This window comes from Eumetopias jubatus, unplaced genomic scaffold (assembly GCF_037043125.1).
Source record: "Eumetopias jubatus isolate StellerSeaLion01/CBP00866 unplaced genomic scaffold, mEumJub1_p1.0 scaffold_5, whole genome shotgun sequence".
NCBI lineage: Eukaryota > Metazoa > Chordata > Mammalia > Carnivora > Otariidae > Eumetopias > Eumetopias jubatus.
Window position 1 is genome coordinate 56,520,376 of NW_028274811.1, and position 12,534 is coordinate 56,532,909.

Sequence of the window (12,534 nt, forward strand, 5' to 3'; positions counted from 1 at the left end):
AATCAAATTAGAAGGGCTGTAGTCATCTACCCTATGTTGATTATGGAATTCCTTTGCTTTCCTGTCACTTGAAATTTGAAATGGTCAACAGGGTTTAGTGGATGGGGTGGGGATAGGGGACAGTTGAGGGAGCAATTCTGAGTCTCCATTTTAAAATTATCTGGGATTGCATATGTTAGAAGCGTTGGACACAATAAAGCAAATCTTTAAATAATGTGTGATGGAAGAACCTCCCTTCCCAGCGCTCTCCTACCCCTGAAGCTCACAAAGGAGATAAAACACAGGAACCTCTTCCTCCCTGCCCATTTCACTGCCTGGACTTGGGCTGTAGCCTCAAAGGGCTCTTAGAGTAAAACCATCAAGTTTTAATGCATTGTTTGCCTTAGTCTTTTTTTTTAAGATTTTATGTATTTATTTGACAGAGACACAGCGAGAGAGGGAACACAAGCAGGGGGAGTGGGAGAGTGAGAAGCAGGCTTCCCGAGAAGCAGGGAGCCCGATGGAGGGGCTAGATCCCAGGATCCTGGGATCAGGGCCTGAGCTGAAGGCAGACGCTTAACGACTGAGCCACCCAGGTGCCCCATGCCTTAGTCTTTTCTGATGTAGGGTATATATAACCTGTGAGAGTTCTACCTCATTCTTAAGCCTTTATTGCTCGTAAGAAATAAATACACTCAGATCTGGAGCAGCCCACTCACCTCTGGCCATCTGGATGCTCTCACCCACACTACAATCCTTGGTAAGTGGCAAAAGCTTAAAGTTGCCTTGCTGGGTATTTGTAATTTTAAATGGAAAGCTCTTGGGGAAAGGCCCATCTTTTAACTTGTTTAGGACAGTGCCTACTTAGGCCAGTAGATTACACACCTTGAACACCATCAAAAAAATTCTGGACACATATCTCCAATAAATGTGTATTTCTTGATTAATTATATTGAATTATGTACATTGTCAAAGGACTAAAATGATAAAAGTATATACAAATAAAAACTGGAGATCTTTTCTGTATTCCAGTGGTAAATTTTGCCCACATTTTCCTTTAGACTGAATGGAGGTCTCTTGAAGACAGGGATGGGACCATGCCTTCTCGTTCCCTTAGTGCAGTACCTTACATTTAAAGGTCCTCAGTGCTGTTGAATGGCTGGCACAGTAAGTATAATCAAGACTGATCCAGAAGAGAAAATAACAGTCATTCACAGGGGAAGAGGGCGGCAGTGTGGAGGGAGATGGGAATTCAGAGACCTCCATTCCAGCCGTGGCTCTGGTGCTAACTAGTTGAGAGACCTTAGGTTATTTTGCTTCATGTCTCTTCCTCTTTTTCTTATGAAGTGAGACAATGCATTAGTGGCTTCTAAGGCCTTATGTAACTCCACATATTCTATGAAACACTGTATTTAGGCTCTTCTGTATAAACAATCATTCTATTACCCAGCGACAGAAACAGGAGGTATTTTGTCAGTGGCTGTGGGATGGATCTCATGTCTGTCTGGTTTAGGGGACAGCCCAGTACCTTCTACAGACCACCACAGGGGCTGTGGACAGCGGCAGCTTAGCCAGTGGCCTCCTTTTTCGTGAGATCTCAGCAGCTGCTCAGCTAGACCCCTCCGGGCTGCCACACTGGCTCTGCGATCCCTTGCACATGGCTACCATCCCTGGCTGGGAGAGCTGCATGGCTTCCTGAAGTTTACATCCCAGGGGAAAAGAAGATAGTGGTGTCCCTCTTCCTGTGTCTCCTCCTTTTGTATGTGACATACCCTTCTTGGCAGCTTTACCCCCTTCTCCATTTATCCCCGTTTTCAAATACATACCTTTGGTTGAAGTTAAAAACCCTCTGCCCCTCTCAGCTCCATTGACTATGTTTTACAACCTATCCATCTCTTCTTTTTCAGTAGTTATTTACTGCCTCAAACATACATTCTATTGAAACTGCTGATTTTAGGGTGGTGGTGGGGGGGCTGTGTTCTTAGGCTTATCAGCCAGTGGGGCTGTAAGCTGGAATCTAGCTTATTAGCTGCTAGACTAATACAACAATGTCTCAGTAGTTCTGGAATCCAACTCTGGAGGAAGAAAAGCAAAACAACTGAAGAGGGAGAATTGAGGGGCTGGTATAATTAAGGTCAGAAATTAGAAGCCCGAAGTATGTTTTGAATGTTGACTGAAGGGAGGAGAGAGAAGTTCCTTAGAAGGTAACTTGCTTCTGACTGCTGACAGACATGGAGGACATCCACCTGACTGGGGTGATGCATTCGTAGAGGGGACCAAGGGGCGTCAGGCTGGCAAGGCAGACAAGGTGCGGCCAAAATCTTACAAGTAACTTTTGTATCAGACTGAAGTCAGGGAGAGTGGACTCTGTTCTAGAGATTAACGGCACTGGTAAAACATTTAAAAAAGCAAGAGGCATTATGTATTATAGGGTAATTTGATAGTGGCAGAGGAAAGAACTGATCGTAGGAGAAAGGCAAAGACATCACTGAGGAGACTGCGATTCTCCAGTTTGGAACTCTTTCCCATTCAGCCGCTATTTCATAAACATGGGACTAACTGCCTGCTCCAGTTTGAAGCACAACGCTAGCACTTCCATTTCTCCAGTTTTAAAAACTCGTTATTTCCCCTCCCCATTTCTGACACTGGCACAAGAATTATTTACAAGGAAAAATGACATTAGCAATAGACTTAATTCCACATCCAAACAAAACCAGGCACCAAGCCCCATTGATTTTTCTTAGATGTGTCAAACAGTAATGCTCAAAAAAGCCGTTCAGTGCTGGTAGAATTAATCAACTCCCAACTACTTCACATAGCCTTCGAGGTTTTCCACGAACTGCCTCTGCCTCTCGTTTTCTCCCTTCCTGGACATACACCTGCACGCAAAACCATGGACAAGCCAAGTAACTTACAGTTCGGCCCTAAGCCCCCAAATGTTTGCATCTTGTCATTCAGCTCAAAAGACAATACCTAGTAAGTGTATGGTTGACTAAATAATTCCTGACATTTGCAGAGTGCTTTAAGTTCTCAAAAAGTTCTAAATACATTATCTCACTCTTCACCGAACAACCCTGTGACGTAGGTGATTTTGTATTCCTTTATAGAAAAGAAATTCAGACACTGAAATGACTTGGCAAGATCAAAACTGTTTAAGTGAGAGAGCCTGAAAAACTCAAATCTTCTGTCTTCTAAGCCATTCCTTTTTGGTACGTTAAGCACATGGTAACCAGAACCTGATAAGAAATTCACTTAGAAATAACAAACTCTACCGGATATTAGGAATGAAAAGTGAAAAGTCACAAACCACAAATAATGGTTTTAAATTAAAACAAATAGGCAATTTACCAATTAATTTGGTGCTATCAACATGGACAGAAGTTGGTGGACTTGTTAAAACACAGCTGAGAAGAATCAAAAAAACAACAGAAACACTTTTGCATGTCTTAAATGTGGCTAAATATATCATTCAATGCACCTTACTTAAATGCTTCTGATTACAAAGCCTATTTCCTCTGTGATACATTTCTAAGAAGCTTGGTTATGACAAAAACAACATAGGCCAGATGTTCTGTTTACTGTTATAGCTCCACTCCTGTAACACTGTGTGGCATGTAGTAGGTGCTCAATAAACATTTGCTCTGGGAATTGCTGCTGAGTGCTGGAGAATTAATGCTACCTATATATGGTCTATGCTCATGGCTAATATGCCTTGGACATTGACTGTATCCTAATGTAGGTGCTGCACACAGACTCCCCTCTGCTGGACCCCGTTCCCGTTTTGGCCTTCCAATTCCAAGGAAGAGTGCTATGAAAGAACCATAGCGAACTGATAGAAGGGGATCTACAGCTTGCTTTAGTTGATACCTCAGTGGTCATTTGGCAGCAGTAGGTGGCTCACACCAACAATGATAGCTATGTTGGAGGTTGTCCTTGGATTGAAAAATTCAATAAAAAAACCTCCTTGGGCTTGGTGGTTTTTGTTTTTTTAATGATATGAGTTCTCTGTCTTACCCCTCTGAGCTAGAGGACGGGAAGGCAGTTAAGGCATTTAATGATGGTCAGATTTATTCTTTAAGATAAAATTTATACATCTGGTGGGATTTTATGACACATAGGTATTTGGGATTTTTGTGAAGCCAACAGTGAAGTATGTTAAGACCCATATCCCAAAAATGCTAGTCTTCAAGGATGTCAGTTCTTTCTAGTCTGACAAACCCTATACTCTAGATATTAAATACCTAAGGCAGTAAAAATCAGCAGAATCTAATGAAAAGACAAGACTTCGGAGTCCCTCAGTGGGCCTGGAACCCTTGGTGGCCTGGTCCCTCATGGTAGAATAGGGCTGGCCTCACCACCAACCGGCAGCAGCAGCACTGTAAGGGAAGACGTTCATTAAAAGGCAGGAATGGTGCCTGGTACAGACACTGAATGGAGACGTCCTCATTCAGCACCTCGACAATCAGAAAGCCTGGGTAAAAAAATCCTGGCTGGACATCTTTTAGGATGTTTAAAGACTGTTAACATTTGTTCTAGTACTAAACTTGAATTCTGTGGAAGAGAGTGAAGAGGCCAAAAAGTACCTTTATATTTGTTTAAGGCTATCCAGAGTATACAGACATGGAAGGTGCAGAGAAAATGTTTTAATGGGTAAACAATGCAAATGCTAACAAAATGAGTCCTGTTGTAATCTAGTTCAAAACAATGGCAAAATCTAGAAGATGCCATAAAACCAACTCAATCTGAAGTAGCTAGTTAGAACTATACTTATTTGCACGTTATATTTCAGGTCAAGCCTAAGGCAAAAAGTGCAGGTACTTAAAATCACTCTTTAAAAATTACTTAAAGTGTGCCATGAGGACCACATACTATTTGTCAATAAATGTAACACATTAAAAAAAAAGTCTAATACAACAGCCAGATTTTCTCTCCAGCACCCTACCAGATTAAGTAGTCAGCCTGTGTTTAGAGGTCACGTCCTTTTAAGATGGCATGTATCTTTGAGCACTAGGAGAGAAACATGCTCAGTGCCTTTCAATATAACCCATGGAGGAACTCACTGAGTGAATTGCAAATCCATACTTCCCATCTTGTGGTTGTTCTAGAGCATATATTTCCTAAGTGTACCAAGTGGAGTTGGCCACATTATTTAAATAAATTAATGAGATGATTTATTTATGGCTAAGTACATGTAGTTGAATTATAAGTGTGCATGACTGGCACTGTGCTTTCATTTTAGAAATACCCAACTGCATATGGCTTTACTTTTTAGCAATTTGAAAAAACTCCGGACCAGCTTCCTTAGTAAATTCATTTCACACTGTGATCCACTACACACGTGTGTGTATATATATACATATGTATATATGTATAAAGACCCACAAAATATGAAAATATTCACGTTATGTACTTGATCTATTCCATTCTATTTTGTTTAAAAAAAATTTATGTTTTCTTGATCCCTAACTCGGTTACAATCCAGTTTAAAAACTACTGAAGTCGAGTTCCTTTAAGCTTTTAACTGCTCAGAATTATGCAGGCAGTATCTTGGGGTTAAGGAAAACAATCAAGCAAATACATTTGTCCATAGTATTTTAATACTTTTCCACTTTTAAATACTGGTTTTAATTTTGTGATTGTAACATGGAAGATCCAACTTTATTATTTTTTAAAAACATCATCAGGATCATAAAGCTATTATAGAATAGTTATACTCTACACACTCCCAAGGTACTTTAAAATGATTATGTTTTGAGTTTGTAGATGAACAATGACAGTATTCCAAATACATTGTCTGTACAACTCGGACTAAATACTGGTGAAAGTGTTTAATTGGACAAACAACTGATAAGCTTAAAGATAACCAGCACAATTTCACAAGAGAACCAGCTCAGCCCAACTACAATTTTCTTAATAGCAGCTGACACTGATGTTTGTACAGGTGTACAAATTAGCCACTGAAACTGAACAAGTGGAAAACCTGTTGCTCCTTTCCCTTATTTTGTATTCTTAAGCCTCTCTCCCAGCCATCCCCTCCTTAGTCTGGTGGTCTTTGTGGCGATCCCAAACCAAGAGCTGCTGTGATCAAAATTAGGAGTCCTCATTTCCAAGTGAAACACTGTGCTCTCTTGTCCTGTACAGTGGGCACTCGGGGACAAATCCATCATTACCAATATTTTTCAAGTTTCTATCACAGTACAAAAGAGTGAGTAGAAAAGAGAGTAAAAGGGTATTGTGTTTTGTTTGGGGAAGAGAAGAAATTACTGTGTTTGGGAAAACATCATGTCCATTCAAACGGCTAGTACCTCTCCAAATTTTGACCTCTTTAAAACTCTTTTTGTATTCCCCAACTGATTTCTAAATCTGATCGGATGGGATTAAGCTCTAGTGAAGTACCTGTACAGTTATCTAAAGGTAAACATGTCTTTTTCTTTTTTTTAATACAAGTATTTTTAGTGTAATCATTTCATTTACAGAATTGCAAAAGTGTATCATTAACATTTAGTGCAAATGCAACTAAAGGTAATTAGATTTAGACACTGCTTTGTAAGCTTTCCATACCTTTGTAAAATGAAGCTATCCAATTGAGTTATGAGTTACTTCTCCGTGTTCATGATAGTTACCAGACATGGCAAACAGAGAAACATTTATAGTGGGCATAGAGAATTTTTTTGAAGATTCCCATCAGCGGCTATGGTGAATAAACCCTCCCTCCCAACCCTCCCATATCCCATCCCAAACCCACAGCTGATTGTAAAATAAAATACACATTTGAGGTATAAACTTTTCTTTTTCAAACATCACAATATAAAATGTTAACTGGTGATGTAGTAAACTCATATGATAATTTGTCTTATTTGCCTTACTAGCATTACCACCATATAGGCACTTTTCCACACAGTCAAATTATGAACAGCGTTTTTCTGTAATAAGGCATATTCCATGCACATCATTTAGAGAAAGGTAAATTAAAAAATAGAAAAGATTTATGGAGCATGAAATCTGCGTGCATGTAATATAAGCATATGTTTTATATGTATTATTTCTCTCTGTACAGAATAATAAATACCACTATATCTGATGCAAGTAATTCTCTTCCAGGATTGTGCATATTAAGTGATCAGACTAATCCCATCATTAAATTATCACCTTGCATTCATCATTAAGACTCCATTACCATGTATGAAATATATACAGGACATGTTCCAAGTGACATGACTTTCTGCTTTACAAAATGGGTCTGATTTCTGTGTTTCTACAGAGATGAACAAGTCAGCAAAGCATCTACAAAATGCCTCTGACGTATGTAAGCACATTTGTGTATAAACACAATGAAGATTTTGAAGTGGGCAGTCATTTCTACTTCAGTGAGTCCCATTCCTTGCCTCAACTCCATGCTTCAAGGTTTTTCAGAGGCCTAAAACTAAAGAAGGTATTTTACACTTAAGTTCTTACAGCAACTAAGGGAAGAATTTCAGTTTGAATCACATGGAATCCTTTACCGCTCTGCTGAAAATTCTGAGCAAGAGGCAAAGAGGAGCACTGCTCACGTTTTCTATGCACATCTTGCAACAAAGCCTTTAAACGGACCCAAATTAGAAGAGCTAACATGCCTGTTACGAATACCAGAGACACTGAGTCAAATGTCAAACCCAGACAGCCTGATTTACCTTAATGAGAAATACCGTGTATCTTCTAAAAAATTTCAAGAAAACATGAGCTTGTTTTATCCTTACCATTGTACCAGAAAGTAGTTTATACCCACAAGATTTGTATGTTTCTGTTTGGAGGCAGGCAGAACCAATTGAGGAATTACCAAATTGTGTTTGTAAACAAACTGAAAAAAATCTGTAGCACACAGTACACAACTAAAAATACAACAGAAATAGAAAGATACCTGGGGGGGGGGGAATAAAGCTTTTCACACTTTCTCCATCAGAACCAAGGTTCTTCATAGGAGTAAGACTATAGAAAAGGCAAAATCACAGGTTACTGACAGCCCTCAGTTATTAAGAGACACTAGGTAACAACATGAATCATTATAGAAATCAGCAGCAATGAATTCTATGATTATACAAAGCAAAAAAGTCAAAAAATTCTGAACACAGATTTAACCATAGGCCTGAAAAAAGAGCCCCATCCAGGTATTTGGTGCACAGAAAACACATGCCCCATGTGCATTCAACTTTTGTGCTTTTCTTTTGTGCACAAAACCTGATACAAATGAGGATCTTAGGCCGGACCATAGTAAATTAAAAATTCTGAAAAAGTTTCCAAAAATTAAAGCATCAATTCCTAGTTGTGATTCAAAGTTGATTTTTTTTCTCTTCTAGGAGCAAGCAAATAAAAATATAGCCATATACATGTAATTTTACATGTATTTATAGTTATATGCTGAGCGAGGATATCTAACAGGAGACAGCTAGTGTTAGATGTTCACCTTTGCTATTGCAATATTTCTTCATTTTTGTACACAAGGCCAGGGTGTTGGGCCACAGACAAGGCTATAGATCCTATGTTCCAGCTTAGAGCATTCAATTTTGTTTTTTATTTTTCCTCCAACATGGAATGTCACACAGCCTTGCTTCAGTCACTGCAGGAAAGAAAATAAGTAAAATAATTAAGCAATATATTATTACTAACAGCTGCAAGACTACCCAAAGATGTTCCTCCTACCCTCTGAATTCATAGAATGCATAGATCTCCATTACAAATTTATGCTTTAAAGATTTCCACCTTTAAAAACATAAACTTATTAACCTTACATATTTAAAACTTATCTCATCAGCAAGGAATAGAAGGCCTAAGGAATATTTTGAAAGCTAGAAAAAAAAAGGAAATACGCCACAGATAAATAAGCAAAGAGGAAATAAGTCAGAAGTCTCTGGATTTGTACCCCCCCAAACCAGCATTTCTTTCTTCTTAGTCTTCAATAAAAATTATGCTATACAATACCATTTATCAAGAATTTAAAGTTTTATTTAAGCTCTGGGAAAGAGTCTGTCTTATCTTAAACAAACATATTCAGACATTGTCACATAAGTTTTAGAGTTTTGACTATGAGGGGCGCCTAGATGGCTTAGTCAGTTAAGCGTCTCTCAATTTTGGCTCACGTCATGATCTCAGGGTACTGAGATCAAGCCCCGCATCAGGCTCTGCACTGAGCGTGGAGCCTGCTTAAGATTCTCTCTCCCTCCGACCCCCACCCTATGCTAAGATCCACTTCATACCTACATCTATCCAAACATTGTGAAACAAATACTACTACAGGTAAACAAAGATTTTTCACCATGTGTTAAGGTTTGAATTTGGTTCTTTGTCAGAAAGCTCAACTGGATTCAAGGCCAGAGCTAACTTTTGGCCAGTGAATCTTTTCAGGTCTCTCTTTACGTACACTCACATTCACCCAAAAACAATGCTTCCCCCTTCCTCTGAGATAAATTTCAAGCCCCTCCCCTCCAGGTCCTGTGTGCATATATATGCGTGTGCACACACAGACATACACACACACAGTCAATAAAACAATGCCCCAAATCCAACAGTTCTGAGACAAATATTGTTAAGACTATTAGCATGTATTTTTCAAATGCTTAAGAAAATTATTGTTCTTTTCGAACACAGTTGAAAGCATGTTCTAGTTGTAACTGCATTTTCATTTCTTTTGCTTAATACACAGTTATATTTTCTGCCCTGCTTATCAGCAAGGCTCAGGGTAGAGGTGAAGAAGTGAGAAAGCAGATTACAGCAGCACACTTGGTCTTGATTAGAGCAAACAGCATTCTTTAGCCATCTTAAGGCTGTGGGGAGAGACATCCAGTTAAGTCAGGTGACAAGCCTGCTGCCATCACATGGCATCACGTTTCTGGTTTATTTGAGATAACAGTGCAGAGACAAAACCAGCACATTTCATGTCCAGATCTAGCCATAACAATTCTAAAGTACAAGATATTCTAAAAATTGCCAGCACATTTATGCAGTGCACTTATGCTTGAAGAAAGAGTCTCTCAAAGCTTAGGCTGTATCCCAAAACACTAAGCATTCAGATAAGACCAGAATCTGTTTAACATTTTCAGGTAAGCTTTTTCCTGGGAAAAGCTAAGTATTTGCGACATCACTGCAACAACTCTTGTGTTAGTATATGACAATAAAGTTAGCCTTTGAGGCTTTTTTTTCCTTTAAGAAAGGCATACCAAAAACAGCATCAGAAATCAGAATTAGTTAAAAATACCAGTCATTATACAATTATTGAATGTATCACTTTTATCTAAAGAAAGTGACTCAAGAATATACATTTCTCAGCCAATAACTTAATATTCAATATAGAAGAGAATGAGAGGCCATTCATATACACTTGTGACTTATGAATTATATTTTGGTAATCTCTATCAAAAATTTAAATGTTGACACATACTGAGAGTTCACAGCAACAGAATTATACAAATTGTTCTCAAACGGACCAAGAAATGTTCAAACTATTCATAATAAGAGAAATACAACAAAAACTACACTGAGAGAGTATTTTTTACCTACCAAGGTGGAACAATCCAAGTTCTATTTCATACACTGAATGAGAGGGTCCAGGGAAATAGGCACTCCAATATGCTATTGCTGGTGAGACAGTAAGTTACTACAACCTCTACAGGGGGTGATACCTAAATTATAAATGCACAAACCCCCTAGAGGTGCTGGCAGTGTTATATCTAGTAATTTATCCCACATATCAACTTGCAAGTGGATATAATTATAACACTGTTCTAGCAAAAACTGGAAACAACCTCAATGTCTAGCAGTGGTTAGATACATTATGCACATCCGTATGCTGGGATACTGTATAGCCACAAAAAAATAAGGAGGGAGGTCCACGGTGTTATGCAAAGACCTTTAAAGTAAAGCAAGTGCAAAAACAAGATGCAGAACAGTGTGTTTTCTTAAACAACAACAAAAAAGTATGCGTGGGAGGAATACACATGTATTTGCTTGTTCAGGCATACAAAATTCTCTGAAAACATACTCAAGAAACTAGTAATAGCAGTTTTGCTCTTCTGTTTGGGGCTGGAGGGAGGGCAAAACTGGGTGAGTAGGGGGCAAGGGATAAATGTCACTGTTTATCTTTTCAGACTATGAACCATGTTAACATAGCTCAGGTCATTATCCCAGGGTCTTGGGATCGAGTCCCGCATTGGGCTCACTGCTCAGTGGGGAGTCTGCTCCTCCCTCTCCCTCCCCCCATGCTTGCGCATGCGCTCTCTCTCCCCCCAAATAAATAAAAAAAATCTTTATTAAAAATAATAATAAACACGATCCCAGGGTCCTGGGATTGAGCCCGGCATCAGGCTCCTTGCTCCACAGGGAAACCTGCCTCTCCCTCTCCCACTCCCCCTGCTTGGGTTCCTCTCTTGCTGTCTCTCTGTCAAAAAAATAAATAAAATCTTAAAAAAATAATAATAATAAACATTCCAGCTCTTTGTGCAAAGACATTCAGTGCATATTTGGCAGTCAAAATATGGAACCGATCCAGACATTTATGTGGGACTGGCTAATATATTCTGCAGCATTCATATAACAGATTTTAAAGGAATGAGATAGTTTTATATGTCTCATATCTTTATATGAAACAACAGTCAAGATATATTGTTAGGTAGAAAAAGCAAGCTGCAAACAATAAGTATAGAATAAACACATTTTTAAAAAATAATAATATACATCACTCACAACATACATACAGAAGTATGGAAGAATAAACAACAAACCTAAAGTAATTTCTGGGAAGGGAAAAATATGGGGAATTTGTCCTTCTGGAATTCTATGGCTTCATAATGTTAAAATCTCTTAGCAGAAGCAGATACTATCTAACACAAGCAGGAAAAAAACACATTTTAAAGGCCAAAACTACTACAACTTTAGGAACATCATAAAACATAGAAACTACTTCCAACAATTAACTAAATTTTAATATCTGCAAGGTTAAAGTTTTTTAAAAAGGATAATATATATCTTCCAGTACCTGTTAATACTAGAACAAAATGGGTTTTCCCGCAGTTTTTTCTTGGACGTAAGAAGTAAAACGTTTTAGAAACTTTGGATACTCTCGCTTTGCCACTGCCCTTAACACTGAGGCTGGTGCCCATCCTCCAGGGTTCACTGCAAGATAAAAGAAAACTAAACCTGTTAAGATACAATTCTCCAAATGTATGTGAAGCACTCATTTTGTTCCTTTGTTTTTAAAAAATTTCTCACGTTGGAATAGTTAACATCTCTTAAAGTCCTGACCTGACCATTAATTCCTTCATGCTACCACCAGACAAGAACACACAGCAAATAAGAAGGCATTTATTACCTGGCTAAAATGTTTCTGGCCTAAATTATATGCAAATATTAATATAGCAACATTTTAGGTTATGTTAGATTTGTCAAACTCTACTATATTCAAACTGTCTCTTTAAATGTAGTAGCAGTTATGTCCCTGTATAAAAAGAAGGTTCGAGGATTTGATTAAAGGGAATCCAATGACTCTTGCAGGTCGGAAATGGATGTAGTAAGAAACCTAAGCAGGCA

The 12,534-nt window shown here is 38.5% G+C and overlaps 1 protein-coding gene across 4 annotated transcripts in view; it reads right to left on the minus strand.

Annotated features, from left to right (window-relative positions):
- The window catches only part of CERT1 (ceramide transporter 1), a 121,621-nt gene that overhangs the window by 2,789 nt on the left and 106,298 nt on the right, over positions 1-12,534 (minus strand). For 2 of the 4 annotated variants that reach the window (XM_088023354.1, XM_088023353.1), the window contains 3 exons: positions 11,984-12,120; positions 8,420-8,572; positions 6,750-7,944 (listed from right to left, as the gene is read on the minus strand). In XM_088023354.1, coding sequence (XP_087879480.1) covers positions 11,993-12,120 — 128 coding nt within the window. In that variant the 3' untranslated portion in view covers positions 6,750-7,944; positions 8,420-8,572; positions 11,984-11,992. Of the gene's footprint in view, positions 1-6,749; positions 7,945-8,419; positions 8,573-11,983; positions 12,121-12,534 lie in introns of those variants that run through there. The other 2 variants (XM_088023351.1, XM_088023352.1) reach the window with 2 other exon arrangements.